At 37.0% G+C, this 17503-nt stretch overlaps 1 protein-coding gene across 1 annotated transcript in view; it reads right to left on the bottom strand.

Annotated features, from left to right (window-relative positions):
* Positions 1–17503, bottom strand: part of LOC131437178 (uncharacterized) — a 213673-nt gene that overhangs the window by 155759 nt on the left and 40411 nt on the right. The window contains exon 3 of the mRNA XM_058606349.1: positions 134–346. Within this exon, the coding sequence (XP_058462332.1) occupies positions 134–346 (213 nt within the window). The remainder of the gene's footprint in view (positions 1–133; positions 347–17503) is intronic.

Raw genomic sequence — 17503 nt, 5'->3', positions numbered from 1 at the left:
ATAGCCACAAACTATACTTTACGCTTTATCGACTCTACATTTGTCGACTAGCTTAACGAAACCAATGTATAATGGAACACAAAATGCAAGCAAGGTGGGCTTTCGCGTTGCTCTGAGAGCTTTAGCAACGTACCTGTCGCAGAAGGAAAACCGGTTTCCTTTTGTGTTGTCGAATCTGTTTCGTCGGTCCGCCTCTTCCTCACAGTAACTGCAATTGCAGAAAGAGTACTGTGAACCGTACAAGCTCGAATCGTCATCCAAGTCGGAAAAGTTGATGTCGGTGTCGAAAGCTTCATCGTAATTGCTTCTCGGTGCGCCTGAATCTTCCGATGTAGCTGCACGTGATCTGTAAAAAAACGTGGGAAATCAGAAAAGCTAAGCAATGATTGGATTAAAAACACGGCTTGAGTTAATGCTCTAAATTGTTTGTAATTGACCATTGAGTAATGCAATGATACCTTTCTCCATTTGATGGTATCATAGTTTGTATCGCTGAAGAAAGCATTAGCTTTTCAGGGAAAGTTAAAATAATAGTCATTTAAAATTCGGAATCAGAACCAAAACAAAGCTACATGGTAGTCATTCATACAATACATGATTATTTTTTATGTGTCGTAAGGTTAAGGGAAAATGAAAAGTTCAAGTATTTTACTGTCCCACGAAAATTATAGAAGCTATGAAGTACGTCCAATATCCTCAGAAGTACGTCATTGGGCTTGCTGGATAAATTGGTACGCGATTACGTACGATTTGATGGTTAAATAAAGGAGAAAAGCTTTATTTATCTAATCCGTTTTAGATATTGGATACTGTAAACAAATATTGTATCGTGCTTAACTTCAAATTCCTTTAAATTGCATAAAAACTCTCGGATAATCATGAAACAATATAAAAACAATAATATATAATCAACTTTTGTAAGTATCGAGACAACGACTTTCATCGCAAATTTTCCGCAACTATCGGCATGGTGCAACTGATCCGGTGGAGAAAGCTTGTTCGGTGATATGTACTTTGCATAAAACATCGATAAAAATCCTTCCACCAGCGTCGATGAGCCGGCTATCATTCAATTTGAACATTGAACCATATAACTCCTAGCGGTATCGTCAGCTTGCACGAGCTGCCCACGAAGCAACATTATACCCATGTACTACTGAATAATACGACACGTGTTTTATGCACATGCATTGAATCGATCTCCACTTGGAAAGTTATTTGATTCTTCAAATACTTTGCATCCCTTTAGAGTGCGCACACAGCACATTTTTTTCTTTTGCGAGACTAACAAGACGATAACCGCGCAAAGCATGCGAATTCAGTTTCACTTCAGCTTGGATGACCAACATAAGTTTTTGTGATCACCTCACCTCATGCACATTAGTCTGAGTAGGTATAACTACTTATCACCTACAAGCCTGCCAGTTGTTCGTAAGTTGAAAAAATTGTTGCATTATTCGTAAGGTAAAAAGTTGGTTGATATTAGTACACGGAAAGACCGATATCAGCATTTTGGCGAAAAAATTAGTTGATTTTCTGATTTTAGTTAGTTATTTTTTGAGACAACTAAAAAAATCTTACTTTTGCTAATTTAGATTTTTTAATTCTAATTCTCTTGATAATAATAAAATATTTGTTGAAATGGCTATTTTTTTTAGTTGAATTCACCTATTGTCATTTCTTAGCTAAGGCACACTTCATATCCATTCAACTAATTTTTTAGTTGAATTAGAGAAATAAAACGTTGTTTTCAACCAACATAAATGGTTGAATTGGTTTCTGCCATTTGCAGCTATATGGCGCTCTGTCACCGAAATAACGCTAACATCGTAATGACTACTAGCCACTAGATGGCACAGTGCTACCGAAAAAAATTTCAGTCGCCGTTGTCTTTTCTATATTGGCAGGTATAAATACGATGTTGTATTGGAGAAAAAGACATAAGCGAAACATAACTTTCTTTTTGAACATTTTTCTTTTAAATCGCTGTTTTCTTCATTCGACTTCGCGAAATCGACTCTCTCACTGAAAACTTTGAGCACTCGGAAAATATAAACCGAATACAAGTAGTACATCGAACGGCGTGGCCCGGAAGGTTGGAAGATACAAAAACATCATTTGACATATACAATTAGAGTGCAACATTCGAAACTCAATCCACTGTTCCGCGTAAAAACATTATTACGCACAATCGCTTCAAATGCGCACAAATTCTGAATAAATACACTTTCCACTAACAGTTTACGTCATTTTTACATACCGGTTTAGAAATTTATATATGGATATATCGTAACACATACGTAAAACATCTAAACAATTTCAACAAGACTGTCCCTTTTAGCTTTTTAATGGATTGTTTTATTTTGACACTTCTCATGAATTTTGTGGCTAATAAACTTGTTAATAAAACCAATTTCATTTTTGTTTCCTTTGTGCTGTCCTTCAGTAATAATGGTGATAGATAAATAGAAACAAATTTTCTGATTTTAAAAACAAAATTAGTTGTCAATGAGAATTTCGTGTTGGATTGAAATATTGCTGGTTTGTGTCCAGAATATTCGCCAACTAAACACATTCTCTAAAAATAAGAGTTTTTTTCAGCAAATAAATTCTCAATATTAACTAATTTTATAGTTATTTTGGAAATTTTGTTGTTAAAATCAACTAATTCAAAAACAGTAACACGAATTAGGCGCAGAGCTAATTTCGGTCGTTCCGTGTAAGATCCCAAAGGTTGATTGCAATGCCGACAATCACTCGTATCGTCAGCGATCGTTAAAATCCATACCAAGAATATGTTAAGTATATTCAATTTCTTCTCTTTGTTCAGTGCGACAGTTCAATCGACGTACACTCTTAATGAAGGCTTTAAATTTGACACCTTAGTTAAAAAAGGTTTATTAATAATATTTTTTTAAGTCGAGCACACGAAAAAGGGAGTGGACAAAACCATCTGTTTCAACTGACTTTGCAGCCGACTCGTAATTGTACAGAATCATTACATGGCCAGTACTAAGATCTTACGGACACTTCTTCTAAGTCAGGAATCATTCCAGGTCATGAATCGAGTATACGACATCTGGCTTATTAGGCCTGCGCCATATACTCTGAACCGCCGACCCAGGTAAAGCTATCAATTTATAAATGATTCCCCTCCCCCATTCTTGTATTCGACTTTCGACCAAATTAAATATCACCAACAAGCCATTTCGAAATACTTTGCAAAGTTCCAACAGCACACCTTTTGTCGTGAATAAGACTTACTTTACTATGGGGTGCCTTTTCAAAATTTACCCTCTGAGAGAGTGATAAGTTTTTGATCGTGAATATCTCTTGTTGTATCTAACGAATCAACATAATTTTTGCTACACGCCATCGGAAATATGATCACAATTTTATGATAAAATTATCAGTTGTGTGACATAATCTCAAATAATTCAAAATTAAACTTTTCTGAAATGTTTGGTATAAACGAGTATCAAAGAAGATTATCCATAAGGCGCGTTTGCCTTGGTCGTATTTTTAAAGCTCATAGCTCAGTGATCTGTGAAAGGATTTATATAATCTAACTACCAATAGAATCAAAATTTTTCAACTTAAACCTGTATCATTTGACCTATGTCAACACCAGCCAATCAGAACGCAAAATATCTGCTGCTGTACAACAAATCGTTCGAGAAAAAGGTTCCGAAAAGTGTTGAATATCGTAGTGAGTTCCACAATTTGGTTCTTCTGAAAAGCAGGCATGTCCCATACAGTATCCTGATAGTTTCTTTCAATGAAATGCAAATCCGAAATGAAATAATCGACATTAAAATTCTGCATGCGGCTATTTTTATAGCCGCTAGTTAGTGAAAAAGCTACAAACGAAATCATGTAAAAAGAAAGCTCATAACAAAAATTGGATCAGTTTGGATTCTATCGCCAATGCGATCAGATATATTTTCTGCCGTTTGCAAAGCTAATTTCGCTTCCGACAAGAGCGATTACGTCACAGCTGCCAGTCATTTGCATGGATGAAAAAACAACGGTGGAGAGCATTACAGAAAATCAGCCGATCTAATGACTCAAAAGTTTTCTAAAGAACTATTAGGATTTGTTGTTCGCAAATCGAAGTCAAATATCCTCAGTTTAGTGCATATCTAGAACAGCTTGGTTAGATTTGTGCACTTTTCGCTGTGTGAAATTCACAGTAATCGAGATCAAGTGAAGCCTTCTTTGTTTTTGCGAAAAATGTTCCAGAGTTTAATGTCGTAGAGAATTACGCCATTTGACCCTTCTGAATGCTAGAAACGAATCCCTATAGCATATTGATAGTTTCGTTCAATAAATTAGGCCTATTGTATTATTGATCAACTCAGCGAATTAATGTTTTCTTTATTGGAAGATAATAATCGGTTGTAAACGCTACACCTACACCAACCATATCAGTATCGCACCCACGTACAACAGTTCAGCCTGGAATTAGATGACGGAAGTCAGCAGCATCTATCGGAATTCGAATCCACCTCTCTCTTTCCATCACAAACGCTTTCATAAAAGGTTCTTTTCAGAGCCACTATTATTTTATTATAAAGAACTTTACTAGTTAATATAACCTTCAACCCCCGAGAGGATTTAGAGATTTTACAAAAGCGACACCATTCTCGGAAGAATGCAGAACGATTCGCAGTATGTAAAAGTAGAAGTATACTCCTTACCACTTCTTACCACTTTGGGTGAGAAACGATAGAATATCCTTAATTTTAGCTCCACATACAGACTCAACCATGTATGGAGAACCAAAAACCCGGATACGTAGTTCCGTTAATGCGGGACAGTTACATATCAGATGCTATGAAGTACCGTAATCGCATTCACACAAATAACACGAATAACACTCAGCACGCTGAATAGTAGCCATGTGATAATTGAGTTTGCAATGTCCAGTTAGAGCTGTGATCAGAATACTGCATTGATGCTTGGAAAAATGCAGTAGAACTTGGACATTTTCAGATTCAAATCTGGTAAAAATGTTTTTGTCTTAAATCATTCGTTTCACCAGAATGGCCGAGCACCCATAAGAATTAAACAACAATTGAAATGCTGAGGTCTTCAATTTGAGTTCGACATGCGATCACTAGTTTCGACCGTGAATCATTCGAACTGAATGGTTTTAAAGATGCTGACTGTCGGAGCAAAGCAAATTCGTTTACCACAGGTTCTCTGCTGAAGTGCGTAGATTTCTGCGTGGAACACAGTAGACATCCATATGCTAAAATTGGTCTAACGGACGAGCTCCTGTGATTATCCTACGATGAGTGAAAACCACCATTGATGTTTTGCCCGGATTTACAAATAATACAACCTGGCAACACCATTGCTCACAGATCTCAGGGCTTGCTGCATTAAATCGAAGAGAGTGATAATGCTTATACCGGTCATCAATATGTAATAATCGTCGGCAAAACCATACGTCGGGAATTCAAGGTAATTTAGTTTCCATAACAAACCTTCAGCGATTAGGTTCCATAAAAGTGGGAATAGTACACCACCTTGAGGACATCCACAGACACTCAGCTTTCTAATCTCTGCTTGCCGAAGTGATGAACAAAGAAGTCGATTGCTAAGTATTGCGTGTATCCTATTGATGATACTTGAAGGTATGCCATGACCACAGGCTGCTTCCAGAATTGAATTGAAAAACCAATTCGCTCAGACGATCGAATACTGCATTTTTGTAAGCCCTTCAAGCCGACACGAATGCCTCCGACTCATCTCTGTGTCGGTGGTTACAAGCTCTTCTGTATAGTTTCCTTAGTCTAGTAAGTTCGGAATTCCACTAAGGAGTTCCTCTAGTAGTTCGCACAATCCGAAGTGGACAAGCCTCTTTATATGCTGCAATTATGAGTGGGTTTGTCTCGTCGACAACATTTTCCAAATCAATTGGAGTTTCAATTGTTGGTTGGTACCCGTAAAATCTAGTCGCCAAGCCCATAAAAAGGGCTCTGATAAATGTACTTATGATCAGATAACGAAGGTTCGATCTCATTACAGACAAGCCAATTTATCAACTCATGCGCAAATCTATCAGAGCAGAGAGTTACGTCCAAAACCTTTTCTCTTCCGGATCTCGCAAAAGTTGGACGATTTTCTGCATTGACCATGTGCAGGTTTGTACTGCTCACAGATTCCATTATATTATAGCCTCTCGAATTTATATCTATGTTGCCTCAAATGATATGGCGAGTATTTCTGTCACTGCCGATTACAAGCGGTAAAGTCATCGCTTGGCGAAGGTTGGTTATGCGGTAAACAGGCCGAACAATAGACATATTTCCTTTCTATGCCGTCAAAGTCAAACCAACTGTGACAGTACAAATATCCCGAGTTGTGAGCTACGATATGAGAACAACATCGAGAACACAATTTGCAAGTATGCATGCTCGAAGTATTTCACGTGGATTAGTCATACCGTTCTTGTTGAAGGCAACGAAGACTGGGTTTAACAACTTTCCAACGTAGAAGTTTCCCTTTCGGAAATATGGTTCTTGAACCAAAGGTATAGTTGTGTAGTTTGATGCTAGTACCTATTGTAGAAAAATAACTGTTTTATTGCAACTGTCTGCACATTCAAAATTGATCAATTAATATCCTCTGAACATAATCAGTTATGGCGTTTTTTGGTTTTCAGCACTGCACTGGTGTAGTGTAGCACCGACTATACTCACATTTTGGTGTAATAAAAGTCTCCTTTTCTGCTCCACACCAATGCAGTGCCACCGTTGGAAACGAAAACTGTTAGACACTGGGTAAAGTTTCAAAAAGAAGCTAGGTGATTTCGAGCGGGGTGGCGGCTCAATACATTGGGCATTGTTTTCACAGTTGAAATTTCAAATTTCCGTACCCACCAAATTTCCGCACCAGGAACTTGATCCTGATTTTAGATTCTGAACCAGAAGCTGGATTCAGAAACATAACTCTGGACTTGGATTCTGGGCTGGGATTGTGGACCTGCATTCTGACCTTGGTACCTGGTTCTGTATTCTGACTCTGACACAGAATTCTTTATTTCAATTCTGAATGAGAACCTGGATTCTGTACATGGATTCTAAGCCAAGATCTGAATTCCAGACCAGGATTCCGTACTATAATTGGAACTCAGAATCTGGACCTGAATTGAGTAACTTGATCTAACCTCTGAACATGAATTTGTGATCTGAGTGAAGAATCTGAATTCTGAGCCTAAAATCGGAACTTCGATTCTGGACCAGAATTCTTAGTCTGGATCTGAATTTTGAAATTGGACTCAGATTCTAGACCAAAGCCATTGACAGAGATTTTCTACCTGAAACTTAATTCTGCAACTGGATTCTGGAATTTGATTTTCAACCTGGTTCTGGGCCAGAATGTTGATTCCGGATCAGCTCCTGACAGAGTTTTTGAAGCTGAAGCTAGATCCTGAAAGATGCAAGCGTCACGCGAAGTATCAAGACGCTCGTGCTAGCTAGTTCCATTTGATCAAAGCAAACCTGTCACAGTGCATGCGGTGCGAAAACAGTACATCGCATTGAATCGCTTCGGTTCGGTCCGCGTTCCGCGCTCACTCTGACATCAACCTTATGTGGTTTTCGTTTTTAAATTGCACTACACCGGTGCAACGAAAGCTGCACCTAAACCGTTCGTTTTTACCAATTGCACTACACCAGTGCTACACTTTTTCTGCACCGATACCACTGGTGTAGCACTCATCAAAAGTTTGGTGTAGCTCTGTGCAATGGAATCGTTAATTGTAGTCAATGGTTACTGTTTATGTTTTCGTCATTTTTGTTCGTTTATTCATGCCTCAGTGTAGCACTGCACCGGTGTAGTGCAAATTAAAAACGAAAACGCCATTAGGGTGAAGCCAGAGAGAAAGCGACACGCGCGCGAAGCGATGCGATGTGAAACTTTACAGATCGCAAGGAGTCGTACGACAGAGCTCCGTTCATTTATGTCAGAGCGAGCGCGATGCGATCAGTTACTAGTCGCTTCGCAACGCATCGAGTTCTCTTTGACATCCATGTAATTTTTCTGCTGAACGTAAATGAACAGAACACTGTCTCGCGAATTCTTACAATCTGTCAAGTTTCGCATCGCGTCGCGTGTCGCTTTCTCTCTGGCTTCACCCTTACAAACCAGTAATCATATCGATCCATGGATTGTCTTCGAAAACGCGCTATCATTTAACAGACAGAAATCAGTTAGCCATCAGTGATCTTGAATCGTGTCAGGTCATATCGTGCACGTTTTTACTGATTTTTTTATGAATAAGTTGTCAAATAAATTAATAATAGTGAGCAATCTTGCATCTGTGTTGTATTCTTTTCACGAAAATACTGACACATTTTTAAAACTTAAAGAAAAAGTTTCTTTGGGAAGCATTTTTCCCCTTTGTAAGGGTTTTGAACATAGAGATATCTTAAGTGTTTTTCAATGCACATAGTGAGTATTAGTTAATAATTGTTATAAAGGGGAGCGGTTCATTTCACATAAAGCCATTTCTCCGAAAGTCTTCGCCGAATGCCAATTCTTCGAAAGTCGTTTCGCCGAAAAGGTCATTTCATCGAAAGGGTTATTTCGCCGAAATGGTCATTTCGCCGTCGGAAGCATACAAACCTGTAACCGCCTCGTTACGTGCCCGGTCTATTCATAGCTAGGTTTCTTTACTTCACCCAAGTAGCACACGTTATTAGACTTCAATGACAGTAACTTATATGAAACAAATTCATAGAGCAAGTTGAAGACATTGAAACGCGAATTATAACTGCTAAGTAACCTGAAAAGCGTAAAAGGCGGAGCATGTGTGACTTACCTAGGGTTGTCAAACAAGTTCTCAGTAACGAATATTTGAATTGGTCCACCGCTTACATTAGTCACAATAAAACAGAAAATATAAGTTTGTGTCACTTTACAATTTGATATTTTTCCCATTCGACATTTATGACCATTTATGATTGGCATCCGATAATCAGAACTGAAATATAGAATCCAATCTTGTTTAAACTTACTATACGAGGTCTGCTCAAAAAGTTCCCGGAATTTTTTAATTGCGCGCGTCTGGAGAGTCCGGTGGTCAAAAATTTTTTTTTATTGTGTTGGTACATATGTCCCTAATGTATGGTGAAATTTTCAGCTGTATTCATTGTTTACATTCTGTCTTGGAGCGGCTGGTGTAGACGTGTTTTTTAGCTCGGCGATTTTTGTTAGTTTAAACAATGGAACAATTGAAGAGTCAAAGAATTTGTATTAATTTTGCGTGAAAAATGAAATAAAGTGTAACCAAGTGTGCGAAATGTTACAGAGAGCCTACGGTGAGTCTGCTATGAAAAAAAACAAGTGTTTACGAGTGGTATAAGCGTTTCCAAGATGGCCGCGAAGACGTTGAAGACGACGAACGCTCCGGTCGACCCAGCACGTCAATAATCGATGAAAATGTTGGAAAAGTGGAAAAATGATTATGGATGATCGCCGAATCACTATTAGAGAAGTTGCTGATGAAGTTGGCATATCAGTTGGCTCATGCCATCATATTTTTTCAAATGTTTTGGGCATGAAACGAGTGGCAGCAAAATTCGTTCCAAAACTGCTGAATTTTGATAAAAAAAAACGACTTTTAAGACTTTAATCATGCCCCAACCTCCTTATTCACCAGATATCGCTCCGTGTGATTTTTTCCTGTTCCCAAAGTTGAAGAGACCCATGAAAGGACAGCGTTTTTCATCGATTGAAGAAATAAAGGTAGAATCGCTGAGAGTGCTACAGAGCATTACAAAAAGTGACTATCAGGGGTGTTTCGAAGACTGGAAAAAACGCTGGCATAAGTGTATTATATCTAGGGGGGATTACTTTGAAGGGGACCCATCTATATGGTCGAATAAACCCATCTATATGGTCGAATTTCACTGAAATGTTTTGCATATTGAAACTAAATCCGTAATCGTTGTGATTCAAATATAGTTTTCGTCCTATAAATATTGAGACATCGATGAGAAAAATAAATAACGATGAGAAAAAAATGCAAAACAATTAGATGATCGAATGAAACTCATTTACGGTTTACCGAAGGTGAGAAAATTTGCAAAACGATTAGTATTAATTCGGAACAGTAACCAAATTTACCAAATGACTCAAAGCGCATTCACCACTCGCACAGAAAAGAAAGGAAAACTTATTAACGGCCATTAGCACAAACAATAAGCCAACATAATCACACATTTTAATCCAGGGTGTAGCAAACGAAACTCAGGCGATATCATATAGCAAGCTTCTCAACTACCGACAGAGATTAACTAGCGCTTCGAACAATGCATAAATCGATCAACGCACGTTACATGCAACGAACAAACACACGAAGAAAGCAAGATGCGCTTAGATAACGTATTTATGAAATGAACGCAGAGGAAAACTTTTAACACCTCCGCTGGTGATTGATGCCGTGCCACTGTATAATGTTCACATATACTCGTGGCAGTACTTTAGAATTATCGAAGCCGTTTTGTGTAACTGCCGGAAATGCTAACACATTTTCATATAATATCAATATTATTTACATTATACATATGAATTTTTAACATATCCGTGATTTAAAAACTGAACCCACTTTGATAATCCAATTTGGTTCGCAAGAAAAATCGTAAAAACGTTGAAAATAGCCAAATCAACCATGTATGATGTGCTCAAACGTTTTAGGGAGCGAAAGAGCGTGGATCGAGTGGGAGTGCCTCAAGATGAACGTTGTAGAATCGTTTGAAGTATTCGTTTGCGAGCAGGATATCGTTCTTATCGAGCCAGCAAGCAACCAAACAGAACGTTGGATTTCGGGTAGCTTCTTGACCAAAAATTCTACATGACGACGGTACGAAGTGTTCCTGCGAAGTTTAAGTTTGCTTTGATGGACAAAATTGCAAAAAAAAACTGATGATTTGGCAAGGGATATGCAGTTGCGGAGCAAAGACCAAAGTATTTGTGACGAATAAAACTCGAAGCTTTCATTAAAGCTCATAAAGGTCCCTTAATGTTTTGCCTTGATTTGGCGAGTTGCCACTACAGCCGGGAAGTCATCCAATGGTACAGCTAAAATAACGTAGATTTCATCCATCAAAACCTAAATCCACCCATCTGCTCGCAGTTCCGGCCCATCGAGAGATTTTAAATAATTATAAATCGGAAGTTTAAGAAAAGTAGAAAAACGGATCCGGACGTGACTCAGATGATCAAAATGTGGAGCAAATGTACCAAGGAAGTTGATTTCGGAAATGTGCACTGTTTGATGGAAGGAATCCAGAAGAAAGTGCAAATTTAAATTAGAAACGAAGAGAAATTATTTGTATGAAAAAAGTACAGTGAATCACCTTTGTAAGGAAAGTTGGCATCACTGGGAGAACGATGCGGTGTCCAAGTGCTGCTCTAAAAAAAAAATCTAATTTCGATGTGTTGAGTGATACGTATAATTGAAAAATTGGTTCATAGAGTTATTTTGAGTGATAGTGCAGGTGTGGCAATGTGTTTTTTTGCCTTTCTCTATAGAAAGGTATTAGAATTGCTGGAAAAAACGACTTTCGAACGGAGCCTCGGAGATCCATAGTGTTATATACCATTCGACTCAGTTCGACGAGATCGGAAAATGTCTGTGTGTGTATATGTGTGTATGTGTGTGTGTGCGTATGTGTGTATGTGTGTGTGTGCACTTTTAGAAGATATTTTTACCGCTCAATTTTCTCAGAGATGGTTGAACCGATTTTAACAAGCTCATTTGAAAGCTACTGTCGGGCCATTGATCAAGTTCGAAGTTCAAATGGCTGTGACTTTTGGTTACGGAGATATGATGGTATAAATGACGTAACTGACAAAACGTGTTGTTTTTTTACCGCGCAAGTTTCTCGGAGATGGCTGAAAATTGTGTGTGTGTGTGTGTGTGTGTGTGTGTGTGTGTGTGTGTGTGTGTGTGTGTGTGTGTGTGTGTGTCACTCACTTTTCTCAGAGATGGCAGAATCGATTTTCGTAAACTTAAATTCAAATTAAAGGTCTCATGATTCCATACAAATTTACACAATTTCATTTGCATCCGACTTCCGGAACTATTGGGTGATACACACCAAACTTGTGAAAATAATGTCACTCACTTTTCTTGGAGATAGCAGAACCGATTTTCATAAACTTAAATTCAAATTAAAGGTCTCATGATTCCATATAAAGCTCCACAATTTCATTTGTATTACTTCCGGTTCCGGAATTACAGGGTGATATGCACCAAAAATGTGGAATTAATGCCTTAAACATGTGAAAATAATTTCATTCACTTCGCAACCGATTCCCACAATCTTCCAATTTTCATTCGGCCTAAACCCCTGCTTCCGGAGGTAGGGTGCTTATTGTAAAAATGGCAGTTTCAAGAATTTTTTTTCATAAGCTACCTCTTTATATATATTTTACCTCTAGTTTGCTGACCATTAGAGTCTGTAACCAAAAAATCAACCATTGATAATCCCATAAAAGATCTGGTGAATTTAGTTCAAGTTCGATTACTAATAATTTTTTTTTTTTTCAAAATGCAAATTTTCATAGAGAATCGTAAATAAATGGGTAAGTCATATTAGTGTATGGTTGAATGAACCGGATGTCACTATACCGATATCCAGCTTTTGGTTGCGGAATGATTGAATAGATTTTCACTAACTTAAATTCAAATGTAGTATATCAATGTAGCAGTATTATCCAACAGAAATCTTCAAAACTATTTTCTAAACTTTTTTAAATTGTAGTATTTCGTGGAATTTCTGCTATGATATACTGGTGAGATCGTTCCTTAGAGATATTTTATATATTTCTGACTTATAATGCCTTATTATATTTCTCCTGAGTATCGAAAATCAGCTTTTGTTGAGATCATATTATTTACCAAAACATATCCGTGGTACCCGCGGTCTCTAGAAACAACGAGTATCGGACTAATATTCCTTCCTTTTCCTCAGTAGCACAGCTTTTGGTCGTAGCCGGCGTCGTTATTGATCGTTTAATGAAAAGTTAGGAGTGAGTAGGTATGTACATATGACAATAAATACTACTAAGTACAAACTATTTGATGCTTACTAATTCATCCCAAAGAAAAATCTGCATCTCCTAGATTAAACGAAAGATATGGGGGTCTCGACCAAGGCTCCATATTAAGCAAAAATTATATGAAATAAATTAGTAGTAATATGTAGTTACAGAATGTAATAGAACGATAATAGTATTCCATTAGTTAGTTTTAGTTATTCACATTAGATCCCGTGAAAGTAAAGGGTGATTTTTTAAGAGCTTGAGAACTTTTTTAAACAATAAAACGCATAAAATTTGCAAAATCTCATCGGTTCTTTATTTTAAACGTTAGATTGGTACATGACATTTACTTTTTGAAGATAATTTCATTTAAATGTTGACCGCGGCTGCGTCTTAGGTGGTCCATTAGGAAAGTCCAATTTTGGGCAACTTTTTCGAGCATTTCGGCCGGAATAGCCCGAATTTCTTCGGAAATGTTGTCTTCCAAAGCTGGAATAGTTACTGGCTTATTTCTGTAGACTTTAGACTTGACGTAGCCCCACAAAAAATAGTCTAAAGGCGTCAAATCGCATGATCTTGGTGGCCAACTTACCGGTCCATTTCTTGAGATGAATTGTTCTCCGAAGTTTTCCCTCAAAATGGCCATAGAATCGCGAGCTGTGTGGCATGTAGCGCCATCTTGTTGAAACCACATGTCAACCAAGTTCAGTTCTTCCATTTTTGGCAACAAAAAGTTTGTTAGCATCGAACGATAGCGATCGCCATTCACTGTAACGTTGCGTCCAACAGCATCTTTGAAAAAATACGGTCCAATGATTCCACCAGCGTACAAACCACACCAAACAGTGCATTTTTCGGGATGCATGGGCAGTTCTTGAACGGCTTCTGGTTGCTCTTCACTCCAAATGCGGCAATTTTGCTTATTTACGTAGCCATTCAACCAGAAATGAGCCTCATCGCTGAACAAAATTTGTCGATAAAAAAGCGGATTTTCCGAATGGACCACCTAAGACGCAGCCGCGGTCAACATTTAAATGAAATTATCTTCAAAAAGTAAATGTCATGTACCAATCTAACGTTTAAAATAAAGAACCGATGAGATTTTGCAAATTTTATGCGTTTTATTGTTTAAAAAAGTTCTCAAGCTCTTAAAAAATCACCCTTTAAATCTAATTTTCTTAGGTTTCCCCTGGACAATGTTATGTTTGAAATGTTTTCCTATTTTTGCACATACTATTTCTGTTTTGATTTTTGTGTATAGTATTTTTCCCGTAGTCATGAACTGAGATTAATTATATTCACTCATTGTGAATTTTTTTAGTATGGGAAACGGACACTTAATACAAAAAATTACTTTATATGAAAAAAACACTATATAAATTGAATGCCTTCGTACAAAACTCATCCACATTTTATGACAATCAATCCCAACATCATTTGATTGCAACAAATTTCACTTTTCTTGGTCACACGGTAAAATTCGATACACATTCGTCTTAGCCAATTCCAACAAATAAGGCTCAGTGAATGTATCACATTGGCGGAGAGACTCGATCCACCTATAAGAACTGTCTCAGGCGATGTAGAGCACTCGAAAGTGGAAGTTTAGATTTACGAACCAGTTGTCGTTACGTTGCCTGACGTAGCAAAACCGGAAAGTAATTGCAAAGCGGAGTGCATCGATTTGTAGGAAAATTATTTCCTCTATCTTTCCCGCTAGCCTGCATCGGGGTAAAGGAGGAAGATGGAAATTTATTAGCCAAGCGAGCCACCCGACAAGGCTGCGACAGAAACGGTTCGCTTCTCAGTCTCCGTAGCAGCTCGATCATCATCTCGTGGTTTGTTTTCACTTTTCTTTGTGCAGACGGTTGGTGGAGGCTGCTCGTTTCAAACAGCTTCCTGTTTAGTATCTGGTTTTGTAAGAAAATTTATTATTTAAACTTAAGGTAAATCTGTTTTGGCATTAAAGTAAGTGTTATGAAAGATGGCTGGTTGGGAATCAAGAAAAATATATGAGGCATCTGTTAGTGCTTTAGCAGGTTTTGGTGTCGGAAATGCTTTCTAATATAATACCGTATATTTTAGCTATTTCATAAAAATTAAAAATATATGTAAAATTCGCTCGAGTTTTAGAAAAATATTTCAGGGTCCTGATAGCCGAGTATCATATACCAATAGATTCAGCTCGACCAACTACGCAAATATCTGTGTGTCTGATCTTAAGAATAACTGGACAGATTTTAATCAAACTAGTCGCAAATGAAATGGTTTTGAGATCGAATGTTTACTTTTCGAGTTATTCGAAGTTTCATGCCAAAATTTTTTCTTTTTTTTTTTTGAAAATATCTGTCACAATTGATCTTGTAAACAAAATATGTTCTGAGGCTTAGATTTCACTCGGTAATAACTATCCAACAAGCCATAGATTATTACACGGATAAAAATTTATTACAGGTACCATGATTTTTTAATCATGAAATCATGAACCATGCCTTCTCATAAAATTTCATGAGCAAAATATTTGATATCATGAAAACTTTCATGAAAGAAGTGTTATTATTCATGTTGCTCATAAAATCATGGCTTATTATTCATGATAGACATGATTCATGATTTCATGATTTTTAATCATGGTACCGGAAATGGATTTTTACCCGTGTATAATCCGTTCATTTTTAACAAAGCTATCGAATATTTTCGTGTAGGCGACTTTTTCCCCTATTCTAGTAGAAGGAGTTTTGTGCGCAGCATGATAAAGCTATGTTTGCGAGCAAAGTGAACACGATCTTTTATACTGTTGTATGTTATTGTTTTATACTGTTGTATGTTATTGTTTCTAAAGACTGTGTACAGCATGACGTTTCGAATTAAACACGGTTCGTTTTTAGCAACATAATCGTTCGAATATGACATATGTATTAGAAAGAGGCAGTATTTACGAATTCAAGACAATAATTATATTGATTTAAACTGCATACAGCAATTATTTCTGGAAGAACATAGCTTCTTACACCCATACACCATTCGAATCAGTTCGTTGCAATCAGTAAATATGTGTGCGACAAAAAACTCAATTTTCTCGGAAATGGCTTAACCGATTTCTAAAAAAATCAATTCATGTCCTATGCTCTCATAAAAAGTTCCTGAGTTGAATCCAACTTCTGGTTCTGCAAATACAGGATGATATGTATAAAAAATGAATATAATTTCACTCATTTTCCTAGTAGATGGCTGAACCGATTTCCTCTATCTATGATTCTAATGAAAGGCCTTAAGATCCAATTAAAACTGGTTTTTAATCAGATCCGACTTTCGGTTCAGAACATGCACGATGGTTCTATTTTAGAGTTTTTGACCACAATTTCTGGTACTTCCGGAAATCGATATATCCAAAGTCGGTTCGATCATTTCCACCATATATACGACAGCAGCTAACATGATCTACAAATTGGAAGTTTGGGGTTCAAGTTAGAAGAATGTTCCCATTTTTTGCATCGCCGCACTATCAAAAGTCTGTACTGACTTTCACTGATTTTTAAGAGCTAACGTGTCTCCGAAGAAGTTTTACAAGATTATATAACGCTTCTTTTGAACGTAGCATCTTAATTTTTGTTAAGAGGGTAGTACCAATTTCGAACAAAAATATTTTTTTTCGCAAATTTATTTTAAAAACAATTCTTTTGGATTTGTCTACGTAGAATCTACCTCTATTACCTACATCTACTACAAAGTTTTAGATAGCATTTAAATGAGTCAAAAAAGAATGGGAAAAATACTTTTCACAACCTAATCAATCAAATAGATAATCAATGTTACCTAATAAATCATTACAATATATCACTTAGTCGCATTGCATTCGATCAATCAGTATCAGTCACGCTATCGTCCGAGTTTTCTGTGTCGCTAATTTCTTGCTCTGTATTTTCTTGCTCAGTTGTAAGTTCTAGCATATCAATTGCTTCCAGTGAAAATTACTTTCCAGCTTTCAAATTAATATAGTGTATAACAAGATAATAATGTATATAGATTATTACCACCACGGTGGTGCGATTGTCGTATGCATACAATTGGCTTGAAGCCGAAATTTTTGGTTCTTTTGGTTCTAGTTCGCTGTCAAATGCTGTGTTTAAGCAGTGTTCACATCTTTCTTCATGCGGTTGCACCAACATAAGGAAATAATTTCGATGGAATTTAATCAAACTATAACAAACCACTTTTTTTTCTTATTCAAAAAGAGGTCAAATTACTTGTTTTGCAGAGAATACTAGACAAGAGTTGTATTTATATTGGGTTTGAAAAAATTAACTTTTGACACCAGTGTGGTTTGATTGTATGGTATTTATTTATTTATTTATTTATTTATTATTTAATAATTCTCATCTGACAATAAGTCTTAATGAGCTACTAAAAGCTACCTAACAAGTTATCTTAACGGAATAAA

Source organism: Malaya genurostris, chromosome 3, assembly GCF_030247185.1.
Source record: "Malaya genurostris strain Urasoe2022 chromosome 3, Malgen_1.1, whole genome shotgun sequence".
Lineage (NCBI taxonomy): Eukaryota > Metazoa > Arthropoda > Insecta > Diptera > Culicidae > Malaya > Malaya genurostris.
Note: the sequence above shows the minus strand (reverse complement) of the source record. Positions and strands in the feature narration are given on the sequence as shown.